The sequence below is a fragment of the Orbicella franksi genome, chromosome 9 (genome assembly GCF_964199315.1).
Source record: "Orbicella franksi chromosome 9, jaOrbFran1.1, whole genome shotgun sequence".
Lineage (NCBI taxonomy): Eukaryota > Metazoa > Cnidaria > Anthozoa > Scleractinia > Merulinidae > Orbicella > Orbicella franksi.
The window spans coordinates 2032847-2056329 of NC_138153.1; the positions used below are offsets into that span (position 1 = coordinate 2032847).

At 38.5% G+C, this 23483-nt stretch overlaps 3 protein-coding genes and 1 pseudogene across 3 annotated transcripts; 2 read left to right on the top strand and 2 right to left on the bottom strand.

Annotated features, from left to right (window-relative positions):
- The first annotated feature begins 20 nt into the window (after positions 1-20).
- Positions 21-7557, top strand: LOC145496805 (vesicle-associated membrane protein 7-like). Its single transcript, XM_081476554.1, has 9 exons — positions 21-96; positions 497-651; positions 1668-1725; positions 1880-1929; positions 2113-2200; positions 2793-2886; positions 3127-3194; positions 4064-4156; positions 4945-7557. Exons 2-9 carry the CDS (start codon positions 506-508, stop codon positions 5023-5025), a joined length of 678 nt encoding a protein of 225 aa, XP_081332680.1. The 5' UTR covers positions 21-96; positions 497-505; the 3' UTR covers positions 5026-7557.
- A 616-nt stretch (positions 7558-8173) lies between these two features.
- LOC145497849 (cyclic GMP-AMP synthase-like receptor) lies at positions 8174-13338 on the bottom strand. Its single transcript, XM_081477709.1, has 4 exons — positions 12391-13338; positions 10766-11453; positions 9937-10136; positions 8174-9449 (listed from the first exon to the last, which is right to left on the bottom strand). The coding sequence occupies exons 2-4, from the start codon at positions 11416-11418 to the stop codon at positions 8515-8517; spliced, it is 1788 nt and encodes a 595-aa protein (XP_081333835.1). The 5' UTR covers positions 11419-11453; positions 12391-13338; the 3' UTR covers positions 8174-8514.
- Positions 13339-13795: 457 nt separating this feature from the next.
- On the top strand, positions 13796-14922 carry LOC145496932 (histone H2A pseudogene; annotated as a pseudogene).
- Positions 14923-17026: 2104 nt separating this feature from the next.
- Positions 17027-21666, bottom strand: LOC145496933 (uncharacterized). The gene is made up of 4 exons (XM_081476700.1): positions 20970-21666; positions 20328-20399; positions 18050-18172; positions 17027-17628 (listed from the first exon to the last, which is right to left on the bottom strand). The coding sequence occupies exons 1-4, from the start codon at positions 21096-21098 to the stop codon at positions 17602-17604; spliced, it is 351 nt and encodes a 116-aa protein (XP_081332826.1). The 5' UTR covers positions 21099-21666; the 3' UTR covers positions 17027-17601.
- Positions 21667-23483: the final 1817 nt, after the last annotated feature.

Here is a 23483-nt window from a genome sequence, read left to right on the forward strand (position 1 = left end):
TGCATAAACGGCAATGACGTCATTTCAGTTGGTAAATGGCGTAGATTGGAACTATTTCCAAGAAAGAAAAGCTCAATTTTAAAGGAAAAACGAAAGGTTGGACCTACATTAACTAGGAGACGCATTCTTATTGTCTTAAATTATATTTCTAGTTATTTTCATACCATTAATTAGGGGTATAAGATCTGTCTCTACAAGCATGTTGCAAGCCAGGCCAGGTTTGATGACTGTAAGACTTCAGCTAGTTAGAGCTTATTTCTTTCTTTAGCGACAAAGGAAGATGACAAAATACGCTGCAAACGAGATTTAATAGACACGGGGTCCTGTTTTTTAAAGGAAAGATGATTCTATCCACCAGATGAATCACTATCTTGTAAATAAGTGCTAACACGTCACCCGGTAGATAGTGGTTTATGCATCATAACAGAGTCTGTTTAACATAGAACTCTGATAATTAAGCTTAATTATTTAAAATGTTATAATTTTTATTTTTAAGGAAGGAGACATGCCGATCCTTTACAGTGTTGTAGCTAGAGGAACAACAGTTCTAGCCAAGTTTGCCTCTTGTGCTGGCAATTTTGCAGAGGTTACAGAACAAATTTTGAGTCGAATTCCACCAGAGAATTCCAAACTCACTTATACCCAGGGGAGGTATGCCATAGTTGCCATAATTTAAGAAATAGAAAACATTTCCTGTGTTTCTTTTGAGTCTAAGTATAAACCTAATAACTAATAGCATTCTATCATGAATACCATTCTCTTATTAGCTATGCTAGTTACTCTCCATTTAAACAATAGAGTGTTTCTGTCCAGGAACTTTTGGCTGATAGTTCCCTTGCAGAAATTTGATGTTCTTAAAACAAATATCTGCCCGAGAAGCAGAGCTTCAAGGGCAAATGTGCTAGTTTTAAGAACATCCAATTTGCAGGGGATAACTACCAGACCGATAGTTCTGAGACATAAACACTCTATAATTTGTTGTTATTGTTCACTACTAAACATATATGTCAACATGTACAATTATGTAGCACTCACATAAGCTTTCAAATTTTATAAGTTCATTCAAACATGCAACGATTCATTGTAACGGTTTTTTTATGGTGTTTTATAACAGTCTGCTATGATTTTTGTATGATCATATTGTTGATGTACATTTTGGAAGGCCTCAATGCATATGGAAACTAACTGATGAGCGAGCTAACTTTGTGTTGGCTTATGAAACAGAGCTATATTAAACTCCATATGTACTCAACACATTTCATCGTATGATCTATTATATGTCTACTTGTAAGATGCCATTTTGTTAACTACAAAAGAATAAATATGGGTTATTGACCAAGTGTGACGTCAAGATGGCTGGATGTTGGCCAAGTTCTTTCTTTGCGTGTTTATGGACCAAGACGGAGTTGAGGTCCATAAACTCGCAAAAAAAGAATGAGGCCAACATCCAGCCATCTTGACTGAATAAGCTTGGTCAATAAAGAATTCATTATATGGCTTTCGGGGAAATTTTTCTTCCAGGACACAGCAGGTAGTCCCAAGCGGGCAAGATTGCTCCATCCTGCCCGTTGGATAGCCAATTACAGTGCAGGATTTGATTCATCTTGCCCGCTCACAGAGCTAGCCATATAATAAAAGCTCTTACTAATACCTTCTCAATTTGGCAGCTACTTGTTTCATTACATATCTGAAGACAGGATTGTCTACCTCTGCATTACAGATGACGTAAGACCATAAACATAGTTCAAATCTGATTTTTCTGCCTTTGTGAATAGTTAGATCTAGCGAGAGCTTTGAATTCACTTCAAAATATTGAAATATAGTAACCATTATTTTAAAAAAAGTTGTTCTGTTTTCTTTTCTTTTCTTTTTTTTAAAGGATTTCGAAAGGTCAAAAGCCTTTATGTACCTAACAGAGATTAAGAAACGGTAAGCTGCAAGAGTATAATAACTTTTTATAATTTTTCTTATTATGGAAATTTCTTGTGTATTGTTTTTGTAAATGTTACTTTAATTCACACTTATTCATCCTCTTAACATTAACAATTTAACTAGTTTTATATTTTAGCATTCAAGATTGGATAAATAATCAGTTTTATTTTCAATTGACAGTTTTCAAAGTGCATATCATGGCCGAGCTCAGACGGCTCTGCCTTATGCAATGAACAGTGAATTTTCAAGGGTTTTGTCAGCTGAAATGGTATGTATAGTTTGCATCTTGATTATAGTGCATTAGTCACAGAATCAAAATAGCCTGCTTGTCATTTAGCCAGGGTATTTTGGTCAGAATTCCACCTCTAAAAATTAACTTAGGTCTATTCCTAACATTGCATAGCTGATCACTCACCATCATATCAGGCATGAGACTTTTTTCGGCCAAACAACATGTGTTTAATATTTACACTACTGTCATTGATCCTCAGGAAGTGCCTCACATATTTGCTACAGACAGAATCTTTTCATCCTTTCTTGGATCTAGACCAATTGTTCTAGTTAGCTACTCATCAAAATTACAGGGACAAAGCGGAAGAGGGGCTGGTAGAGCTACAGCCCTACCACTGTTTTGCTTGGGTTGATTTTTTAGGGCATGCAAATGCATGATAAATGGTGAAAAAGTGACCTCTAATGCTTGTTTGCTGTGGCCAGGTTTTTTAACCCTACCACTTTAAAATAGTCACTGCAGTCCCTGAATCAACAAAAATATTATATAAATCCCAGTTCTTAAACCTCAGCAATCCTGTCATAGAAATCTTATTGGTCAAGCACTAACTGTTCCCATGTTGTTCAAACAGAAACACTTTTCAGACACTGGAAATCAATCAGATAACTTATCCAAGGTACAAGGAGAACTAGATGAACTCAAGGGAATCATGGTGAAAAATATTGGTAAGTGCTTGATTTTTTGTTCGTCCCATTTTGAAGAAACTGGTATTATTTCAAGGCACTGATCTCAATCATTTTCATTTGTTTTTCTTCCATACACTGACAGTGGAAAACTGCAGAAAATCATTTTGAGAAAAGTGTTTAATTTTACACACAAAACCCTTTTAAAACTAGTTGACGCAAAAGTAGCTGTGGCATGTGTAGGAAAATACAATAAAACTTCAGTGTCTTTTTTTACAACAGACACCATTGCACAAAGAGGAGAACGTTTAGAACTCTTGATTGACAAAGCAGAAGACCTAAATACCACTGTAAGTTTTCAGTCAGTAGTGATAAGTAATGTGAAGTATATATGAAATAATTCATATATGAACTGCGGTTGTAGATGAAAGTGAAAAATGATCATCGCAGTAAATTTTCCAATTTAAGCAATTGGAAGGAAAAAGCCTGAAAAAAAAAAAGAAAAAAGGACTTCAACGGGTTTCGAACCCGTGACCTCCGCGATACCGGTGTGATGCTCTACCAACTGAGCTATGAAGCCACACATTGGGAGCGAGGTCAATTAATTGAGTTCATATCTTCCCGTGAGGAGTGAAATGATGTGAAGTATATATGAAATAATTCATATATGAACTGCGGTTCTAGATGAAAGTGAAGAATGATCATCGCAGTAAATTTTCCAATTTAAGCAATTGGAAAGAAGAATAGCTCAGTTGGTAGAGCATCGCACTGGTATCGCGGAGGTCACGGGTTCGAATCCCGTTGAAGCCCTGATTGTTTTTTTCAGGCTTCTTCTTTCCAATTGTTTAAATTGGAAAATTTACTGCAATGATCATTCTTCACTTTCAGTGATAAGTAATGTTATAAACTGTTGGTGACTACCAGCTTGGTACAACCATTAGAAGTTTCTTGTAACCAAGCTCATTGTCTATTAATTCATCAGCCTCATTGTAAGTCCTGTCTCTATATGCACCCCACTGCATTGTTATGGTGTGGCAGAAGATCATAGCAGAGAATGAACTTCACTGCTTGATATTCATAATACCTCTTGATCTTCCTCTCGCAGTAATTAAACCTCTGAGTTTAGGATAGAATCAGTCATCATTTGACTCATGTTTTGTCTTTGGTGGCAGTGACACTGATTACGTAATTAAATATGTTGTTCTTTTTGACTTCCCAGTCCCTCACTTTCAAGAAATCCAGCAAAGGTCTAGCCAGAGCCATGTGGTGGAAAAACGTCAAAATCACCATTATACTTGTCATTGTTATCATAGTAAGTGCATTATTACAGGCTTTTTTAGTGTGGTATGTTGCTAGTCTGTAAAATCTGAATTGTTTTAAAACATGCTCTTTAGTTTCTTAGCTAGTGTCTCAGACAGTACTATCACCCCACCACGAGAATCACCAGGAGCCCATCATTAGGAGTGCACAACTACCCCATATTCCTGTCATGGTGTTTCCAGAGACTGATCTATTTTTAGTTTAAATTTACCACAAATTCAGATCCCCGCAAGCTCCTCAGTGACCAATCACAAACACTGACTTAATTTTTATCTGGCGCCATCATTTCACTGGAAGATTAAAAAGAAAACCAGCCATTTTTTCCTTACCGATGTGCACTGATGTAGACCAGAACTGACAAAAAAGCCTAAAAATAGACTGGTCTGTAAAAAATGCTGTGACATAGGCTTAATATGGGAGTTGCACGCTCCTAGTGATATGCTCCTGTTATCACTGACTATTCTCCTGAGTTTGATACCAGTCAATTCCAGGTGATGTTAACATTTGTCAGGTTGCCACAATGAGGCACTGGTACCCAAGTTAGCCTGTTCCAGGCTCTCAGTTGTTGGGGAGAAAAGATGACGAGTGAGAGATAAAACGGGGGAGCACTAATGTCCTTCCTCTCCTCAGTCTCCCCTCCTTTGTTTGCTCACTCACCTCTTTTTTCACTCATCCCCAACTACCAAGAGCCTGGAACAGACCAGTACCCATGTATAGTCCTGCATCTCCCACTGAAGATGTTCAAATATTGAGGTAACTGACATCAATTTTATTTTACAGGTGGTTCTCTACTTAATTGTGTCAGCAGCCTGCAGTGGATTAGACTGGGGTGGATGTATACACAAAGAAAAAAAAGATTAATAAGTCCAGACATTTAGCATGATTTAGGAAGGAATGAATGAATTCTGATTACACTTTAGTATTAAAGTTAAAATGAGTTTTATTCAAACAATGATGTGTGTGCCAATGTGAAGCAAACTCTAGGTATGAATCCTTACAGCTTTCGTAATATTGTGAGCTGTCAAATAAGTGAGATGCAACCAGTGCAAACTCACTGTTTTGGCAAAGGCCACCAATATTTTGGGTGTATAATGCCCAAAATTGATTGAAAAATACTTTTTCCTTTCAATATCAATAGAATGTCAGGCTGACATGTGGTGAGATAGACTACGAGTAGTCTCTCTTTCAGACCAAGCGAAAGAGGGACTACTTGTAGTCTAGTGGTGAGAATACTGAAAATCATAAAGGGGGGATATTGTCTTGATTTACCGTAAATCCTCGAATTAGCGCCCGGGGCACTTATTTCAAATTTAGGAGAAGATGGGGGGCGCGTATTCGAGGGGGGCTCTTATTCAAGGTGGTGCACTTATTTAATTTTTCCTAAATGGTGGCCTGACATGATCAAATTTTTTTAATATATCAACTGCACGTAAACAACAGCATAAGCTGTTTATCGAGATAAAAAGCTGATCCTAAAGTTTAAATCGTGGCACCATTAGTACTTAACGTGTTCACAAACTGAAACAATGTACAAATCTAATACTACTCGACAAAAACTATACATCCTTTGTTGTCTCAGTACTCGTTCACAAAATGGGGTGAGGAAAGGGGGCGCTTATTTTAAATTTAGGCCGATAGGAGAGGCGCTTATTCAAAGGGGGCACTTATTTGAAAGGGAGGCGTTACCGGTGATTCGAGGATTTACGGTACTTATTTATTCTCCAAAGTAGTAGTGAAGCACATGTAAGGTGAATAGATATTTTGAGCTTGAAGGGATTAGAAAACAAGTTCCTGATTTAGGAGAATAAGGAGTAGATTTATAATAGTAATTGGACCGAGTGAAATGGAGTGAATTGGAGGTAATCGCGCTAATAATTTGAAAATCAGATGAATGCGAAGTGCAAGGCCAATTTGAAATTACGAGCACAATTACTCCCTAAATTGTACATCTCAAGGTCCAATTACTATTTAATCATATCTAAAACAAATTTCGGAATAAAAAATGTCTTTTGAGAACTTGTTTTGAGCAAAAAAGTTTGTAGCGCTTTTCGTAAGTTTTAAAAACTGTAGGGATCATTGAGAGAGAAGCCATTAACAAGGCACGCATAATTGACGTGCAAATCACACAGGTGTCCAATTATAAAAAGTTCAAATTGGATACCTGTAATTGGACACCCACATGATCGCACGCTGATTATGTGACAAATAGGTGCAAAGAGAACCAATCACAATCAAGAATTTCGTTTTAGATATGATTAAGAATTTGAGGGCTTTCCCAGAAAGAACTAGGTAGCAGTTCATTACTAAAAAGTATGTTTGTAAGCAGAAGGGCTATTAGATATACATAAACTGGTAAATGGATAGATTTGTGGTGGAATATTATTTTTACCCAAATGTTGTTTCATTGACAATTGTTTCCCAGAATCTTTCTATTTCATGCTCATTGAGTATTTGGAAGTTCAGTGCTCTGTAGAAACAGTTATTTAGTTCCTTTTGCATTGCAGTACAGACATTGATGCTTACAATTAAAATTATCTTTGTGGAAGTTATACTAGTAACTAAGGCAGGAAAAACCAGGGGCCCTTTTCTCAAAGGTCCTGAAAAGTTTTTGCACCCAGAAAGCCATAGCAAAATCTCAAACCTTTTGATTACAGAGCTGTGTTATTAATATGACCAGGAGTTCCCTTCATACAAGAAGTTTCAGGTGTATACACCTCTCTGTTTTTAGATACAGATGAACTAAAAATGGCTTTGCAGGCCCAAAAAGTTTTCAGGGCTTTCAAGAAATGGGCCCCAGGGGTGTGAATGAATTCGAACTGCACCCAAAAACTTCTGGTACTGTTTAGGGGTTCCATTAATATAGGAGTAACTCCCCCTGTAAAGTTCAAAAAACCATTCAAATATATCACTTACTTGAAATGATTAAGGTTAATTTCTAAAATAATTAGAGTTATCTTCCTAGCAGGTGAGATACTCTGCAGCACTTGAAAGTATTAAAGTACCCTTTGGACAGAAACATTTAAGGTTGCTTTGTTTATTGAGTATTTTATACCATCAATCTCATACAGAGAGTATTTATGTTATGTGGTTGAAGAAGAGACAGTCGTTTCTATTTGAAAACTTATCAAAAGGAAGTCCTTAAAAGGATTAACATTTTTTTTTAAGACAAGGAAGCTGTTGAACCGATTGTAATTATTATAAAAACCTGAATCATTGGATAATGCAATTCGACTCAAATATTTTTTGCAACACGTACGGGTTTGGAAATTGAGGAAGTTGGGAAATATTCAGTCACATGATGCGTTTAGACCAATCGCACATGAGTGAAAATATTTGATTGTAAGAGGTATTATACCATGCTCCACAAACATGGTGAGCGTACAAACATTTTTTGTTTTTGGTTTTTTTGTTTGTTTGTTTGTGTTATTTTTTTTTTTTGGGGGGGGGGGGTTCTTTTATTTATGTTTCATCTTAGTTTTCTATATTTTGGGGGCGTTTTTAGTAAAAAAATAATAATTCCACTCGCGCATGTTGGATATGAGATGATCATAGCACACACTGCCTGACATGTGCCTCGTTGGCTATCTATCATCTCTTACAAGCCATCAAATGTTTTCTCTCGCGCACAATTGACCTAAACGTGTCACGTGACCAAATATGCCCCCAGATAAAACTGGGGAATATCCGAGAGATATTTCCCAGTTTTCAAAATATTTGAAGGATGATAAACACAATGGCTTCCATTTGGCGCGAAAATAAGCTCGGATATTTGTCCGCGGACATCATGGAGCTTATTGTTTATATATCCAACGCGCGTTCGTGGAATAATTGTTATTATCATAAACACCCTGAATACCTAAGAAGAGATTTAACTTTGGACATAAATGTGTTGGGACTGGGACAACTGTCAGTTAGGTGTTTATGAGGGCCTGTCTAAATACTTTTATGAGGTACCTGATACGCCTACGTTTAACGGAGAGTAAATTTTTCATGCATTTTTGCACTCCTGAGTAGATTTGAACTAATAAAGGAAACCTGAGGATTTTTTGTAGAAACCAAAAGGTTATGAGCAAAATTACTCATTTACTGAAATAAAATACTTTTAACACCTGATCAGACTTTTTTCCTCAAAGCTCGTATATTCTAGTCCAAAGTCGCTCTTTGACCGTTATTTCGCCTCTTCCGATCCTATGTAACCCGCTGCGAAAACCGATCTCGGAAAGCGAAAATTCAGTCTGACGCTCAAAACCTGACTGCGAACAGCACGAGGTACAGGGGCGCTTGGAACCGGGACTACCTTTAACCGCGAACCTCACCGCAAAGGACTTTGATTGAGAAAGTCTTCCAAGTTCACAGTTCAAAAAAATGTAGTTTTTCCAGGAAGGCTTTTGGATTTTGTACAAGTTCATTAAGATAACGTGTTAGTTTACCAGCAACGTCCATTCTCTCGGCCTCTGACATCTCTGAAAGTAGACTTTGGCGATTTACGAAAAAGTGTCGTAAAGAATCTCGTTCCAAACGATCGATCAAATTTTGAAAAAACCGCACCACGCTCTCTCCCAAATTACTATCGTCATGTTTTGCTCGAGGATGCTCGCTACGGTAGTGGAGGAAAAGATTCTTGAAATGAAATGATGTTAGCGGTTTCAAAGTCGATTTCTTGGCCGAGTAGATTGCCTTGGCGATCCTATAAAATTTCTTGTCAGATGACGCTGACTTCAGGAGCGATTTTTCTGCCTCTGAAAATGAAATTCGCCAGAACAAGTGCGAATCTGTCGTCGTTCGTTCCTTGTCTGGACAGGGTTTCGCCACTAAATGGAATTTGGGCTCTTTCATCTTGATTTGTTCCACCTCTCTTGTGGAAGGCCACGCCCTGCTTGTTGAACCCCACCCTTTTGCACAACTCGGCCATTCTGAGACCTCAACACTGAGTACGAGATCGAGGTCAATTTTTCCATCAATCGTCAACGTAACTGCAGGGCCATGTTGTTTTATTTTCGAAATCCGTCTTCTCTGTGGCGACATCCTTACAGCGAGCTGTATCAACTCGTAGAAATGTCTCACTAGTTTCTCGGGTGACAGAAACTTTCCATCTCTGGAGAGGAAATTCCCCCAACGTGCTCTTCCTCCAGGGATGCAATCGTTAAACACAAGTTTTGCGAAACCCGGATGATCTCGGCAGTATTCTTTGACCTTGAAGAAGCGCCTGATCAAGTGTGCTTCAAACACAAGCATGACGTCGAATTCTTCAGGACTTGAAACCCTGAGCTTTTCGTAGTAGCTTCCTGGAATGAACAAGACGATTACGACGACGATTACAACGAAATGATTTTCACATTCCGGTCCATTTATCATTTTGCAGTGATTTGAACGATTCACCTCAGTGAAAATTTCCGTCAAAGAACAAAGTTACTCTAAAAAATCTGTTTGTCGCTATTGTCCATATGAACAACAGAAATAAAAAGTAAAATCTAAATTTTTTGTCTTGACGAGACTTTTGTCTTTTACAGTAAAGTACATTTTTAACCTCAAAGAAGTCCCATCAAGACAAAAATCTCTGTTTTATTTTATATTCTATGATAAGAGGTAAACGTTTCAGACATCTATTGGAACTACAAAAGCTCTTAGTCTTAGTAAATTGCAAAATTAACACAATTAGTTATGAAAACCTCCAGGACATGTCACCGGTAAGTTAGAGAAAAACACACAATTTGTTTAGTATAACAGCTAAATGGTTTTATGGAAACCTCTCGCGGAAACTCTTAAACTTACCTGTATTTAATTGCTTCAGTGAGAATATCTCATCTTGCTTGTGTATGTTCTCCAGAATCATTGAAAGAAGACTATTGACAACTTCTGAGTTTCGACAGATTTCTTCCTGAGGTAGCGAAACCTTCCCTCTGAAAAATCTCAAAAGTGGTGAGTTCAAGGCGTTCAGAGTGTCAAGATCCCATGTCGATACTCGCCTGCTTCTAAAAGAAATAAATGTGAGAATAAACTTAAACAACTCGTTCATAAGTCCCCGACTCGTGCTTTCAATTATACCAAAGATGCCCGAAAAATCGGTCGGAAGTTAAATGGAAAGGTCTGTTTCGGTTTCTTCCGACAGGAATCAGATTCGGGAGCACCTCTCGAGGTGGTCCACTTATTTCGGTCGAAATATTCCAACCGAAATTCGCCCTTCCATTTTTGACAAACCGCTTCATTGCCCTTCTTCTCTTCACTTATGTAAGGAATTCGGAAAAAGAGTTAAAAATGGCAAGAGCCATTCCATTTGGTTGGCCCGGTTTAATCGGAAAATGTCGTTCCATTTTCCTCGGGTATTCCCACTGATGTCTGACCGGTCGGTTTGGCATCCTACTTCTCGCGATTGGTCAAACCTTTTGTACGGCCTCATGAAGAGACCAAAAGGGAGAGAATGACACGACTCCTCAGAGAAAAGTTATTATTTCTAAGACTACCATTCAATTCTTCGTTAACTGTTGATCCCGAATGTGAAAGGAAGAGCAGTACGCAGGAATATACACATGTACGCAGTGCGGGCCTATCAGTATGAAACATGGCGAACTTACTTCCCGGTTTAATATTTCTGGTCCCATACCTATTTTCAGGAGTAGCACAACTAGCAACAGGTCTCTTTGTTGTTGGTCGTGGACACAGAACCCTTGAAGTAGTATTTCTTGGGTAGTTATGTCGGAGAAGAATGCACATTGGCTCGTGATTTCTCGCAGCAACTTCGCGCGAAGTAGTTCCATTCTGTGCAGGAGTACTTGAGGACTTGGTTGGTTGTTCCCTTTGAATACGTGAAAGTTGTTTAGGAACTTCAACTATGACTGGAGTTCGAGAAAGTTTTGGAGTTGTTTCACTCCTTGGTGTTTGTTTGCGAGGATGGCGTGGTTTCCAGTGGGTTTGTGCTTGCTTTTGGCAGTCGGGAATCTTCTTTCTCTGTGATGTGACTTGTGGTTGAGGGTGATGGCCTAACATCGTAGGATCGCGTTTAACTTGAGTTCGAGAACGTGGGGGTCTCACTTCACCGACTGGGATTTTTGTACAATGGACAGTCTCCTTTCTCGGCGCAGGTGCCATCTCTTCTTCTTTGAATTCCACTTTTCTACCACCCGTTTTACGACCACTTGTGTTCACAGTTTCACATCGCGGTCGCCTGGGTCTGTGAACTTTTGAACTAACAAGTTTCACCCTCTGCTTCTTGACGCTTGGATCAAGCACCTTCCTCGCTGAATACGCAGTGGACATTTCCAAGAGATTTCGACATGCAATGCCGGAGCAACCTGCAATGAGAAGGAAGTTGTCGATGTGTCCTTGACAACCCAACGAAGTCCAGCCGAGTTCAATGTACAAAAGCTACACTTAACGTTAGGGTTTTTCCCGGACACTCCTTTTTGCATGTCATACACCCAGAAAATCGGAAGTTGTACTATTTTCCACCATAAACTTCACTCCAACTGAAGAGATAATAAAAATACTTGATTTGTGCTATTTTGGAATGAAATATGCCGGTTCGGTTTATATTCAATATAAATATGACATTTTACGGAGTGCAAAACGGAAGTGGTAAAACAATCTTCTCGGAATACTGTAGACAAACTTCCGGTAACTTGTAAGTTTTGAGCAATCGAGAAACTTCTACCCGGCTTTTTTTCAAATTTTCTTTCAGTCAGCAAAGAGAAGACATGTAATGAATCGTCTAAATCGTAGTCTCTTGTCTCAATCCAGAAGGATTGTTACCGGGGATAATTTTCGTAAGTATAGAATTCGTAGTTTTGTCATAAATTAATCCGTCACCTGCGAGAAAACTCAGTGGCCCGTGGACGATGTGAAAAGTGAGTTTTGTACATTTGTCGCGCTCCTGTCCTTTAAATAAACTTTGGAGGGGAAAAGCTTTCTTAACTTTTGGAGTTCAAGAAAGTTTTGGTTTTCATACACTGTCCGAGGAAAATATCACAAGAACGACAGAATTATTAAAGCAGCGAAGGTAAATTATCGAGACTTCTTGCTTTATGTTAGTGTCTTATCACAACTTACTGTGATCCAATCATACAAATTTCTACCTGATTACAACGTAAATGACTAAAGAAAAATTCCTTCCATGTTTTAGACCACACGCAGTACAAGCTATTTTCTTTTTACATCATGTCAGGTTTGCAATCATCAACTATTGAACTAAATTACAATAGAGAAATACTCAAAACGAACAAGAATATTTACCTGTCGAGCTACACAAATTTGACTCGTCCAGTCCTCAAGCTATTCACTGACTTCCATGAGGGAACGACTGAGGTTAGAAAATGAAAGAGGGGAATAAAACAAAGCGGTCGGAAACAAACGAGGAATCGTTTACGATATGCATAATCCATTATATTGTCATTTCTAAACAAGAAACCAATATTTGAAGTTTGATTTTCACGAAAGACGCGAAAATGAAACGAGGCACGAGAAGCCCGCGGTCAATGAAAGAGAAAGAAGTAATTGAAAAATATGAGAAGGAAAATTTGTAATACCTTTTCAGGAGGGGAAAAAACTCGTCTTCAACTTATGATGTCGCCCGGCTAGCTAGTTCACGAACGAAAAGTCCCTGCCAGAATGAGGTCAACAGACGCAGGCTTCCAATGCTTCCTTTCTATACCTACATACGTATTTTGTCCCTCTCCCATGACTAACGGTTATCCAAGTTACAATGGCTACCTAGCAAAAGTGTTTTAAACTGATGGGTACTTTCGATTCAGCGAAGGCAGATGGAAACTTTCCCCTCCCCCGCTATGCAACAAAATATCGCTAGAATAGGCAATCACTGAATCACATTTGTGCATTTAAAGCAGAACTAGAAAAATTTTAAAAGTGAAACAGGTCGTGTTTTGGCCAGACTTTTTGTGGAGCGGGGGCGGGGGAGGGAGTGCTCAGCGCCTAAATACGCCTTCCTTTGCTTGCTCAATGGAATTTTTCCCTCTTTCAACTTCCTTTCGACCTGATAATCTGTTCTCTCCTTGTCTCTGGGCGACGATCCATGCCTTCTTGGTAACCGAGTGTAGCGAAAGTTCGGCACGCGATGATTGTCAACCGAAAGGACTCATAACTTATGTATGTCTGTATGTATGTATGTATAATACAGATGACATTGACAAATCTGTTGCCCGTATTAAATCAAATGCCGTCCTGATGAAAAAACTGTTATATGATGAGAGTTTAATTTATATTTCGTGCTGGGCAAAATGTCCAATATAAACCCAGATATTAATATTCATTGTGTAATATCGAGACCTTTGCACGCATTGTATGACCTTAACGAAATTGAAAAGACCTAGGCGCTAAAGCAATAACGATCTTCCTTCCAACGAAACACGACCGTAAATAAAGTAGCAAACAAAAGATACAAACACACTGAGCGGGCGTACGCGTATGAAATGTTACCTCTAGTCTAAATTCTTCCACAATCGAACTTTTTGCCGTAATTTTGACAATTTTTGCCAAGCTTTGCGTCTGATGATAGCTGCATAATTAGTGCGAACCTCTGAGGAAGCATGCAAATGTTGCCATTGGTCGAACGTAAGATAAAAGAAAACATCTGATTGGTGCATTTCGATCCTTGGCAATGCTATAAAACTGAAAATTCTTTCACAGCAGACATTATTTGCTACAGTTTTCACGACGATAGTAGTATCAGTGCGAATCATGTCTGGACGCGGAAAAGGTAAAGCGAAGGGAACCAAATCGAAGAGTCGCTCATCTCGAGCTGGGCTGCAATTCCCTGTCGGCAGAATCCACCGTCTCCTTCGCAAAGGTAACTACGCTGAGCGAGTTGGAGCTGGAGCACCCGTATATCTTGCCGCTGTTCTTGAATACCTGTCCGCCGAGATCTTGGAATTGGCGGGCAACGCTGCTCGCGATAACAAGAAATCAAGAATCATCCCTCGTCACCTTCAGCTCGCTGTCCGCAACGATGAAGAATTGAACAAGCTTCTTGCCGGAGTAACGATCGCTCAAGGCGGTGTTTTGCCAAACATCCAAGCCGTTCTGTTGCCCAAGAAGACCGACAAAAAAGGCGGGAAGACCTCCTCACAGAGCCAAGAATACTAGATCTTCTCGAAAACTTCATACAACGGCTCCTTTAGGAGCCACCAAATCTTACAAAAGTCGATATCAACATGAATGATCGTACTTTTAGACGTTTTCTTTAGTGAATTTGTAATTAGGCGCCAAAACCGTTAACGGCATTGGCGATCTCTTCGGCGGTTATGGTCAGATCGTTCCGATAAAAAGTAAAACTATTCTTAAAGAAAAACGACGTATTCATTGTTTATATCGGTTCATGGAACGAGTATATCGAAAATTGCCGTCTTCCTTAGCTGTATTCAAACTTATATTGGTTTGAAAGTGCAGTCAGCTTAAATCTTATTGCACCTTACTTCGAAGGGCACTTGTAAATAACAGCATAATTTGCAGTTCATAATTTTTTTTTAACATTGTCAAAACTGTAGGGTGGTTAAGAAGCAGGTATCCAATCATTTTCTCATTCTGTGTAAGCCTGAATAGGGGCTAATCTTCTGGCTGGGAGCTAGGGGCTTGACTTGCAGGCCAAACGACCTACATCCCCAAAACATATGCCACAAGGATTTTTCTAGCCTTGAAAACTACACAGCAGGTAACTAACTTTTCCACACAACTACACTGCAGTTTTTAAACCTGGAGTATCAATATGGTCTTTTTAAATGTGTATGATGTCTGAAAACAATTGTAGGTTTAAGGGGCTCCATCATGCTATTTTGAATTATTTTGGCCACATACAAAATTACCTTTAAATGGTAGGAAACCTGAAAATAACAGTTTAATGAGATAGAAAAACACCAAAGAGATAATGATAAACCATAAAGGATCAAGGATGGAGAAGATTGACACAGATTACAAACGATGAATTTGAAAGATGAGGTTAAACTTTTCACTATATGCAAACTGTCATGTAGCTCCTATAACATTTTTCTGTGTTTTGCTATTTTTTCATGGTTAGCATCCTTCTGCCTGTTGACTACCTACTGTAATATTTGCATTTTCACAATTCACACACCTGACCCTTTTGAGCCTGTTAAGAGTACCAAAACCTTGAACCCCTAAGCAAAATGAAGTTTTGTTTAGGAAAGTGAGAGTTTAATATTAGGGTGAAATAGATGCAGAAATGTTTAGTGTAAAATGCAACCTGTGGCTGTAGATTGGGGTAAAATGTTGACTTCTCAGCTCAATCGTGTTATTTTCATCATCAAAAGCTAACAGTAAACAAACTGTAAGCAGGTTAACTGGGGCATAATTCAGGCTAGCCAGAGTGCTATTCAGGCTAACCAATTAACCCAAATAACCCTGTTTACAGTTGGCACTAGATAATTGAAATATTCCAATATATACTTCGATCATGCGTGCGAAAGACATTGGGGTCGAGTGTAGATCAATACCCTCGATCGACACACCTCAACATTCGGTCAACACTCGATCGATGTGTCGGTTGAGAATCAAATAATTTTCGCAGACCTGCCATCAAGTGTAGATCAATAAGTATGAGTCGGTCAACACTTGGCCAACTGTTGATCAAGTGTTGATCAAGAGGTTGATTGAGTGTCGGTCTAGTGTTGACCAAGAAACGATCAAAATGTAGATAGATTATCGATCAATCAAGGATATTGATACTGAGGGGATCGACCAACATTTGACCAGGGATGCCTTTAGTACAAATGATCCGTTTATTTAAAAAGTCTGCATTAATTTTTACCCTCAGTCTACATTTACACCTGGTCTGCAGACTGCAGTTTTCAGTCTTCATTTCGCCTGACAGGATTCAGAAATGACTTGGTTTGAATTTTGGATGCAGCCTAAGATATTGAGGGTTTGTGAAGTCTGGATTTCAATGTAGTACAGGGGCCCTTTTTTTAGATGACACTTGCATATAATAAGTGCATCTGGGGTAATGAAAGGCTGTTATGTGGAGGAGGAGCAATTTACATATAGGATCAGCAGGGGTGGATAAGGTCCTCTGCCAATCCAAACAAGCTAAAAAAGGGGGATGTGGTGTAGCCAGAAGAATGATCGTGTTCTAACCCTGCAGCTGAAGTTAATTTTAAAACTATATATAGCCTCACTATTTCACCATATTGAATTTTGATGTTTATACAATTACTTTATTTAAGGTATAGGACACCACGATGGTCAGTCACCCCCTTTTATCAAGTGGTGTCAATACCGTATTTGACAAGATGGCTTTTCCCAGACAGTGTGACTTTCATTTTGTCCAGAAGATTATTCCCTGTTGCAATTCCATAAGAAAGTATTCTTTTAATAACATTGTCCTTAAAAATCAAATTAACAAAAGGCCTAAGGCCAGTAGGGTCCAGTAGCATGTTACTAAAATTGATCGCTGAATGCTTCCTTGAAGTAAGATAATTAACCCAAGGAGTCTGCAGACTACTTTAGAAATAGGAAACATGTACTGTGTTTCTATCGTGCTATAGAAATGTGACAAGAAGTGTGGGAGAATGAGAAATGCTGTGGGAATACAAGCCAACAGGCGAGTGTTTCCACAACTTTTTGAAGTTCGCTCAAACTTCCACTTGTGTGTCTATTAAACAATTAAATTATGAGCTCGAGATTTCTTTTTTGATAGATTGCTAGTAGATTTATACTAAAATGTGATAGAAACACGGAGAACATGTTTTCTATTTCTTTTAGAGAATTCCATGACAATCATCAAAAATGTTAATTCTCTTTGCTCGCAGCATCATTTCATCAACAGCTTGTGCTAGTTCTGTATTTCTATAGTCTCCGCAGCCATTTTTTGGGGATGTCACACAACGCTTTGCTTGATGTCACACAACGCTTTGCTTGACATCCCAAATAATGGCTACGGAGGAGACTAGTGTTTCTATCGAGTTTTAGTATAAATCTACTAGCATTCTATCAAGAATGCCAATCTCTGATTGGCTACGCTACTACCTATTCTGTGATAAATGGTGAGTAGTGTAGTAGTATGCCCTTGTTAACAAAATGAGAGCCACTTCTTGGCATTTTCAAAGTGTCTGTGAAGAGGATTTCGATAAAGTTTTGAACAACTAGTTGATTTATACTAAAACAATTAGATTATGGGGTTGAGATTTCTATTGTGTGATAGAAATCTCGAGCTCATAATCTAATTGTTTAACAGAAACAATTTTAAACCAATCAGCAAGCGTATTTTCTTTGGACTATTTTCTAATAACAATATTATTATTAGCCATATGCTGTCAGTTGGTGCCCAATAGATGATAACATGATGAATGTAGGCTGCAGGAATCTTTCTTGGTTGTGTTCCCTCTCATTTCTATTTTCAGCCCGTGTGAGGTATGATTGCACCTACTGAAAATTATTTTCTTCCTTGCTCTCAAACGAAACATGTTGCAACATGATCTAAATTAGACTTGACTCCATGTCTACCTAGGAACAGCAATGGTGAAAGGCAGTGAATAATGAACAAATGTGCCATTTTGGGATCAATCCGCCATCCCACCCCACTCAGAATGTTTATCCCAAACCCACCTGGTTTAAGTGAGTCGTAGTTCTCTGTGTTATGTTCGTGATGTGAGATTTTCTGTTTTCAATCCATTCTGCTCTCAATTTTTAAAGTATCCCCCATCCTGCCTTTCAATGTGAGCTAATTCCTGTCCAACCAAAAGTTCTTTCATCCCACATCCCACCATTCATTGGGCCCTGGTTTTTGCTTAATTTAAACTGTGTGGGTACATGTACGTATAATAACAATGCCCCAAGTCCTAAAGGAAGCTCAAAAATTCAAATTACTACCAGTATTATAACACTAGTGAGAAACTGAATTGTTAAAACAACTGTGAATAGTTACCTCTCCTTCAACAGACTCCACATCAGGAGTGCCAGGGCTTTCATACTCATCGGTTTCATCTTCAATTTCCTCAGCTGAATCATCATCATCATCCTCAATCTCATCATCATCTTCATCAAGTCTCTACCAAGGATTTTTACAAAAACTTCAAAAATTGTGTCAAGAGGAAGGGGCTGAAACATTTTGAATACAGTGGAACCTCGATTTAACGAACCTCTATTTAACAAAGTCCCCGATATAATGAACGATGTTCTATGTCCCGGCCAAAGTTACAGTAAAATGTATGGAATAGAACCTTGATATAACGAACCTCGATATAACGAATTCTTCAATATAACGAACATAATCCAGAAGCCCAAATGTAAAATCTACCTCGATATAACGAATTACAAGGTCAGTATGCGACAGAAGATAAACGTTGAACAGATCAACAGTCAACAAATCCTTGTAATCCTTATGGTAAAGACACAGCAACCTTTCAGTCAACGGCTTATTATCTGTCATAGACATTGGCACTATAGTATTTTGACATCAATTAACTTCTGCTCTATCTTCTTTGAAATCCGGAAATGTTGGGTAGTGCAACATAACAACACTAAAGCCCGTTTCCTTGTTTACATAGACAATTTTCTGTGTAACCTCTATGTTGCAACATTTTTAAATAGCTACTCTGAAAGTGTCATTCTTTTGTAAACAAAAGCTGCACATCTCCTCAAAAGTGAATATAATTGATACTGAAAGCCACCATACTCAATGAATTGCATCTCAAAACACGGTACTTCTGGGTGACAAAAATTGCATTGAATTGCGTGACAGAAGTCACTTGTGTTACAAATCAGTCATTAACTATGACCTCAATATAACGAACATTTTGGTTGTTTCCCCTCAAATTCGTTATATCGAGGTTTTCGATATAACGAACCCTCGATTTAACGCACAAATTCGGCCGGTCCCCAGCGACTTCGTTAAATCAAGGTTCCACTGTAGTTTCCAAACTGAACATTACCTCAGTCTATAATTCCTTATTTTTTAAGAAAAATAAAACTACATGCCAAAATTTTAATAAATCTGTGTCCCCTTTATAATGTGGACGACACTCCAGGGAGACAAAAAAGTCAGAATAGCCCTGCCCTGGGGTGCATTCCTCGAGGAGCCAGATCAGGATTTATTATCTAAGATCTCCTGCTAGATCACGGAGCATCTGAAGAACCAATAATTCCTCGCTGGACAAGGATTTGTCGGTTCTTTCAATGCCCTATGATCCAGTGGTCTTAGATGACAAATCCTGATCCAGATCTTCTCAAATGTATACATTCACAGTTACCAGTATCACAGTTAGCCTGTGATACCAATATTAATGAAAATGAATGATTCCAGTTACTGTAAAGATTGATGAAAACAGTCGAATTATATTTGAAAATCATAAAATTAAATTTGCAATTATGTTGAGTGGGATAAGTGATTTCCACTGATTTTGCCTACTGGTATTTTCATTGAGAACTTAACTAAAAACAGTACTAAAAGACTCAAAATTAATAATAGTTAAACTTCCTGTACCATCCTATGCTAGTCAACCAATACTTCCGGGAATACCTCTAGGGAAACTTTAACTCGGTTGAATAATATTGGAATAAAAGATAAACTTTCTACAGTATCTTTGGACATAATGGATCATTATTGCATGCAAGCCACTGCCAGGGTATGTAATGGAATCCTGATGCAATCCATTATTCATCATGCATAGAAATAAAAAAGTCAATAGAAGTCTTTGTGTGTGATTACCACTTCACATTGATTTTTATTAAAACAATCACATATAACAAAAATTATAAAAAAAAATGTTGATTTTATTGATTCATAATCCATGACCGATTTCAATTGATTGGTATTTCCTGTTAGTGGGTTAGTTAGAATAAGAAGGTGGAATTTTCCTTTTTTAAAAAAATAGGTTCCATCTTGCCATGGATTTGTTCAGTAATAGATAACAGATGACATCAAAATGTGTCAAGAACAAAAAAGTGGCACATGAGTTGTTAGGTGAGTGTGTCATGGGTGTTTTTACCACATTTTGATATCTTCTGTGATCTATTACTGAACAGACGCATGGCAACGTGAAATCTATCTCTTTTACATGATAAAGAAACAAAAAAAAAACTGTTTAATTATGACTTCATCTATATGTCTGTCCTCCAACAGATCATCAGTTAGAACCAATCAAAATGCAAGAGTTATTGGCCTTATTATATATATAAAAGGGAATGTTCCATTTTAAGCTTACCTCTTGCTTGTCTTTGGTTTTGGTGGTACCGATTGGAAGAATGTCACTGCCCTTATCTAGGATCTTCTTGAGCTACCAAAGAAATATCATTTATTACACAGAGGGGTGACGAATGGTGAAACTCGAGACTTGCCGAGAGCCCAAGACATTTGTTTGAAAATCTGAAATTCTAACTTCAACGATTTTAGAGTACAAAACAGTAACACACAAAGACGAGATTCCATGGCTCATCACAAAGGTTTCCGAGATTTCGAGCTGATATCAAAGATTTCCACGATCCACTATTTTCTTGGTAACATTCACCACCCCAACATTAGTGAGCTTTAAATAATTTAGCTGTGTAAACTGTACAGTCAACCTTTTATTGCTACCTTTTCGTTCTTACCAACACTTAAACTTGTCCATGGTTGTAGATTATATGCATGGACTTTGGAGAAAATGTTACAATAACACACAGATCTTTAGGCTGCTGGGAAATCATTGAAGGAACAGAATACCCAGGCACTTGCTTTCCCCATAGTGCTTTCCCATGAGTTAGGAGCTAAATGCTTACAATTTGTCGTCAACTTTGAGAAATATTAAACGTGATGCGCGATGCTACGATCTAGATCTGCACAGCGAGGCAAAAATAATACAACACACCGAGGCAGCATATTCTTCTTCTTCTTTAGTCAAAGCAGCGTCATCGTCTGATTTCTTTTCCAAAGTGAACCATAGATCGTCAGCGACACGCGGAAGAAGGGACGGAAAAGTTGCTGACGAGGTCGCCATCTTTGATGTTTTGAAACTCCCACGAAATCCATCAGACACTTCATGTAACTTGCATATGGCCCCCGGAAGTGTCGATAGGAACCGCGACGGGACCGCGACGGTGATGCTTACCGGGAAAGTTTAAATTTTACCTACCACCCCTGGTCCAAATAATGACATTGTAAAATGGGTGTAAAACGTACCTGGTATGTTGTAAATCACGGCCAAGAGCTCACGGATTAGAGACTGAAAGCGTGCTTTCATTTTAATACTAGCATTACCTCTCTAATGAGCATCGAAGAGTGGGCCTGTTTCTTTTCAATAGGGGATTATTATTATTATAGAGACTGGGCTTATTTTAACAGCTAACACACAACGCGCGTACATAAGGAAATAAGGAAAAGACACCTAGTACAAACCCATGATCCTCGAATCAATTTTCTTCTAGTTGATAAACTGTCTTCGGCGTACTAACCTGAAATGGTGCAAATGCCTGCATGCTTGAATTGAAGACGTGGAAGTCTATCCCGATGGAGGAATTACGTCTGAGAAAAGGGTGATATTTATGCTCCAACAGCTTTTTTTTTTTTTTTGCAGCGATGATCGGCCAAATACGTTAAGCCACGGTGAGGTTTTGCTAAAGTGAAGGTCAGACTTCCCTATTCGTGTCCGTATCTCGCAGTTTCACTGTTGTCAGAATATTGTGAGTTTGCCCACGTCAACCGCGTTTTTTTTGAGAAGCTGGTCGCAGAAGAAACTAACTTGTCATGAGATCGGCTCCGTCACTAATCCACGAGGACAAAGGTAACTCTACTCACAGGGTAATCGCACAGAGGAGGTATGTTTCTCGGATATTTAAAAATTCAATATAAATATCAGTATTTTCCCTATAATCTTCAGCCAGCTGGGCAGACGTAAAACAGGTAATTTGGCTAAAACAATGTTCATTAGATCAATTGTTATTCATTTTTATTTTTTTTTTTATTGACTGGTCTTGTCGTGGGGAAGGTAATCAGCTCCGTCACAGCATCAGAGTTTTCTTTTACGAGCGCTTGCTTGAGCAATTGTATGACGAGGGCCTTCCAGAGGAGGAAGCATATTCCCTTGATCCCTTGAAAATTTCCCTTTTGCTCCCTAACAATGAACTTCATTGTTCGCTATTTTTTTAATGTCAAAGTTCCCTCGAATAGGAGAGATACCCTTTGTTCCCTCAAGTTAATCACAAACATATCCTTTGTTCCTTTGAAATAAATGATCATGTTCCCTTGTTCCCCGAAACCCCTGGGAGGCCCTCTATGATCAACTTACGGTCATCGAAAAAGTCGTGGGGTAATTCCCCGGTAATCTGAGTTGGAATTTGCAGCGTTCTTATCAAAGCTCTTACCCTAGCCTATTAAGATTTTGGACTAAACCGGCTTAAAACCCAAAAACCTTTTCGCGCCGCACCTATGTGGCGTCAAGAGAACACGATCATAATCTCTTGGTGCAATTTTAAACTCGATCAAATTCTCCAGAAATAATACCTGTTTTAAAGTTGTTTTTTATTCAGCCATCTCAATTTGCTAGAAACATCGGTGTGATATTTGACAGTACCATGACTATGCTTCCGCATATCAGTTCTATTTGTAAATCAGCCTCTTATCATCTGCGCAACATCTCCCGGATAAGGAAATTCTTATCTACGAAAACCACCGAGATCCTGGTCCATGCTTTTGTGTCTTCCAAACTCGACCACTGCAACTCTCATTTGTACAATGTACCGAAGGGTGCTTCAAAAAAGCTCCAGTCTGTTCAGAACGCTGCTGCCCGACTTGTCACCTGTTCCCGAAAGTACGACCACATCACTCCAATACTGAAAGAATTACACTGGCTTCCTGTTTCTGAACGCATTAAATTCAAGATTATGTTACTTACCTTTAAGGCTCTTCATCAACAATCTCCTGTCTACATTCAAGATCTAGTAGCGTACTACCAACCTTCCAGAATCCTCCGATCATCACACTTATTACTTCTTAACCCCACGAATTTTCACCTGAAGACGTATGGGTCTCGAGCTTTTGCCGTTTCCGCTCCTGAACTCTGGAACAGTCTACCTGTTTCTATCCGCTCATGTGACAATCTAAGTTCTTTTAATTCTAAACTCAAAACTCATCTTTTTAAGAAAACTTATTATTCTTAGCGATTTTTACTTTCTATTACTTTCTTAAATGCACATTTTTAATTATTAAGATTAGTACAGCTCATTTTGGCGAATTGTACAGCGCCTAGAGCAGGCATGGATAGGCGCTATATAAATATTTATTTATTTACTATTTATTATTATCCAACGAACAGAGTCAAGAAGATTAAAGAACACTCCACACGCCTCTTCTGGAAATCAGCTTTCTTAAAGAGAGTTTGCCTACC

What these genes read in the sequence shown, in the direction of transcription:
- LOC145496805 (XM_081476554.1), top strand. Translation starts at nt 506, where the DNA reads ATGCCGATCCTTTACAGTGTTGTAGCTAGAGGAACAACAGTTCTAGCC. An exon ending in GGGTTTTGTCAGCTGAAATG is followed by an intron (nt 2,201 to 2,792) that starts GTATGTATAGTT and finishes TTGTTCAAACAG; the next exon opens with AAACACTTTTCAGACACTGG. An exon ending in CAGAAGACCTAAATACCACT is followed by an intron (nt 3,195 to 4,063) that starts GTAAGTTTTCAG and finishes TTGACTTCCCAG; the next exon opens with TCCCTCACTTTCAAGAAATC.
- LOC145497849 (XM_081477709.1), bottom strand. Translation starts at nt 11,418, where the DNA reads ATGTCCACTGCGTATTCAGCGAGGAAGGTGCTTGATCCAAGCGTCAAG. An exon ending in TGTGCTACTCCTGAAAATAG is followed by an intron (nt 10,137 to 10,765) that starts GTATGGGACCAG and finishes TATTTCTTTTAG; the next exon opens with AAGCAGGCGAGTATCGACAT. An exon ending in ACTGAAGCAATTAAATACAG is followed by an intron (nt 9,450 to 9,936) that starts GTAAGTTTAAGA and finishes TGTTCATTCCAG; the next exon opens with GAAGCTACTACGAAAAGCTC.
- LOC145496933 (XM_081476700.1), bottom strand. Translation starts at nt 21,098, where the DNA reads ATGGCGACCTCGTCAGCAACTTTTCCGTCCCTTCTTCCGCGTGTCGCT. An exon ending in AAACCAAAGACAAGCAAGAG is followed by an intron (nt 18,173 to 20,327) that starts GTAAGCTTAAAA and finishes AATCCTTGGTAG; the next exon opens with AGACTTGATGAAGATGATGA. An exon ending in TGGAGTCTGTTGAAGGAGAG is followed by an intron (nt 17,629 to 18,049) that starts GTAACTATTCAC and finishes TGCTGTTCCTAG; the next exon opens with GTAGACATGGAGTCAAGTCT.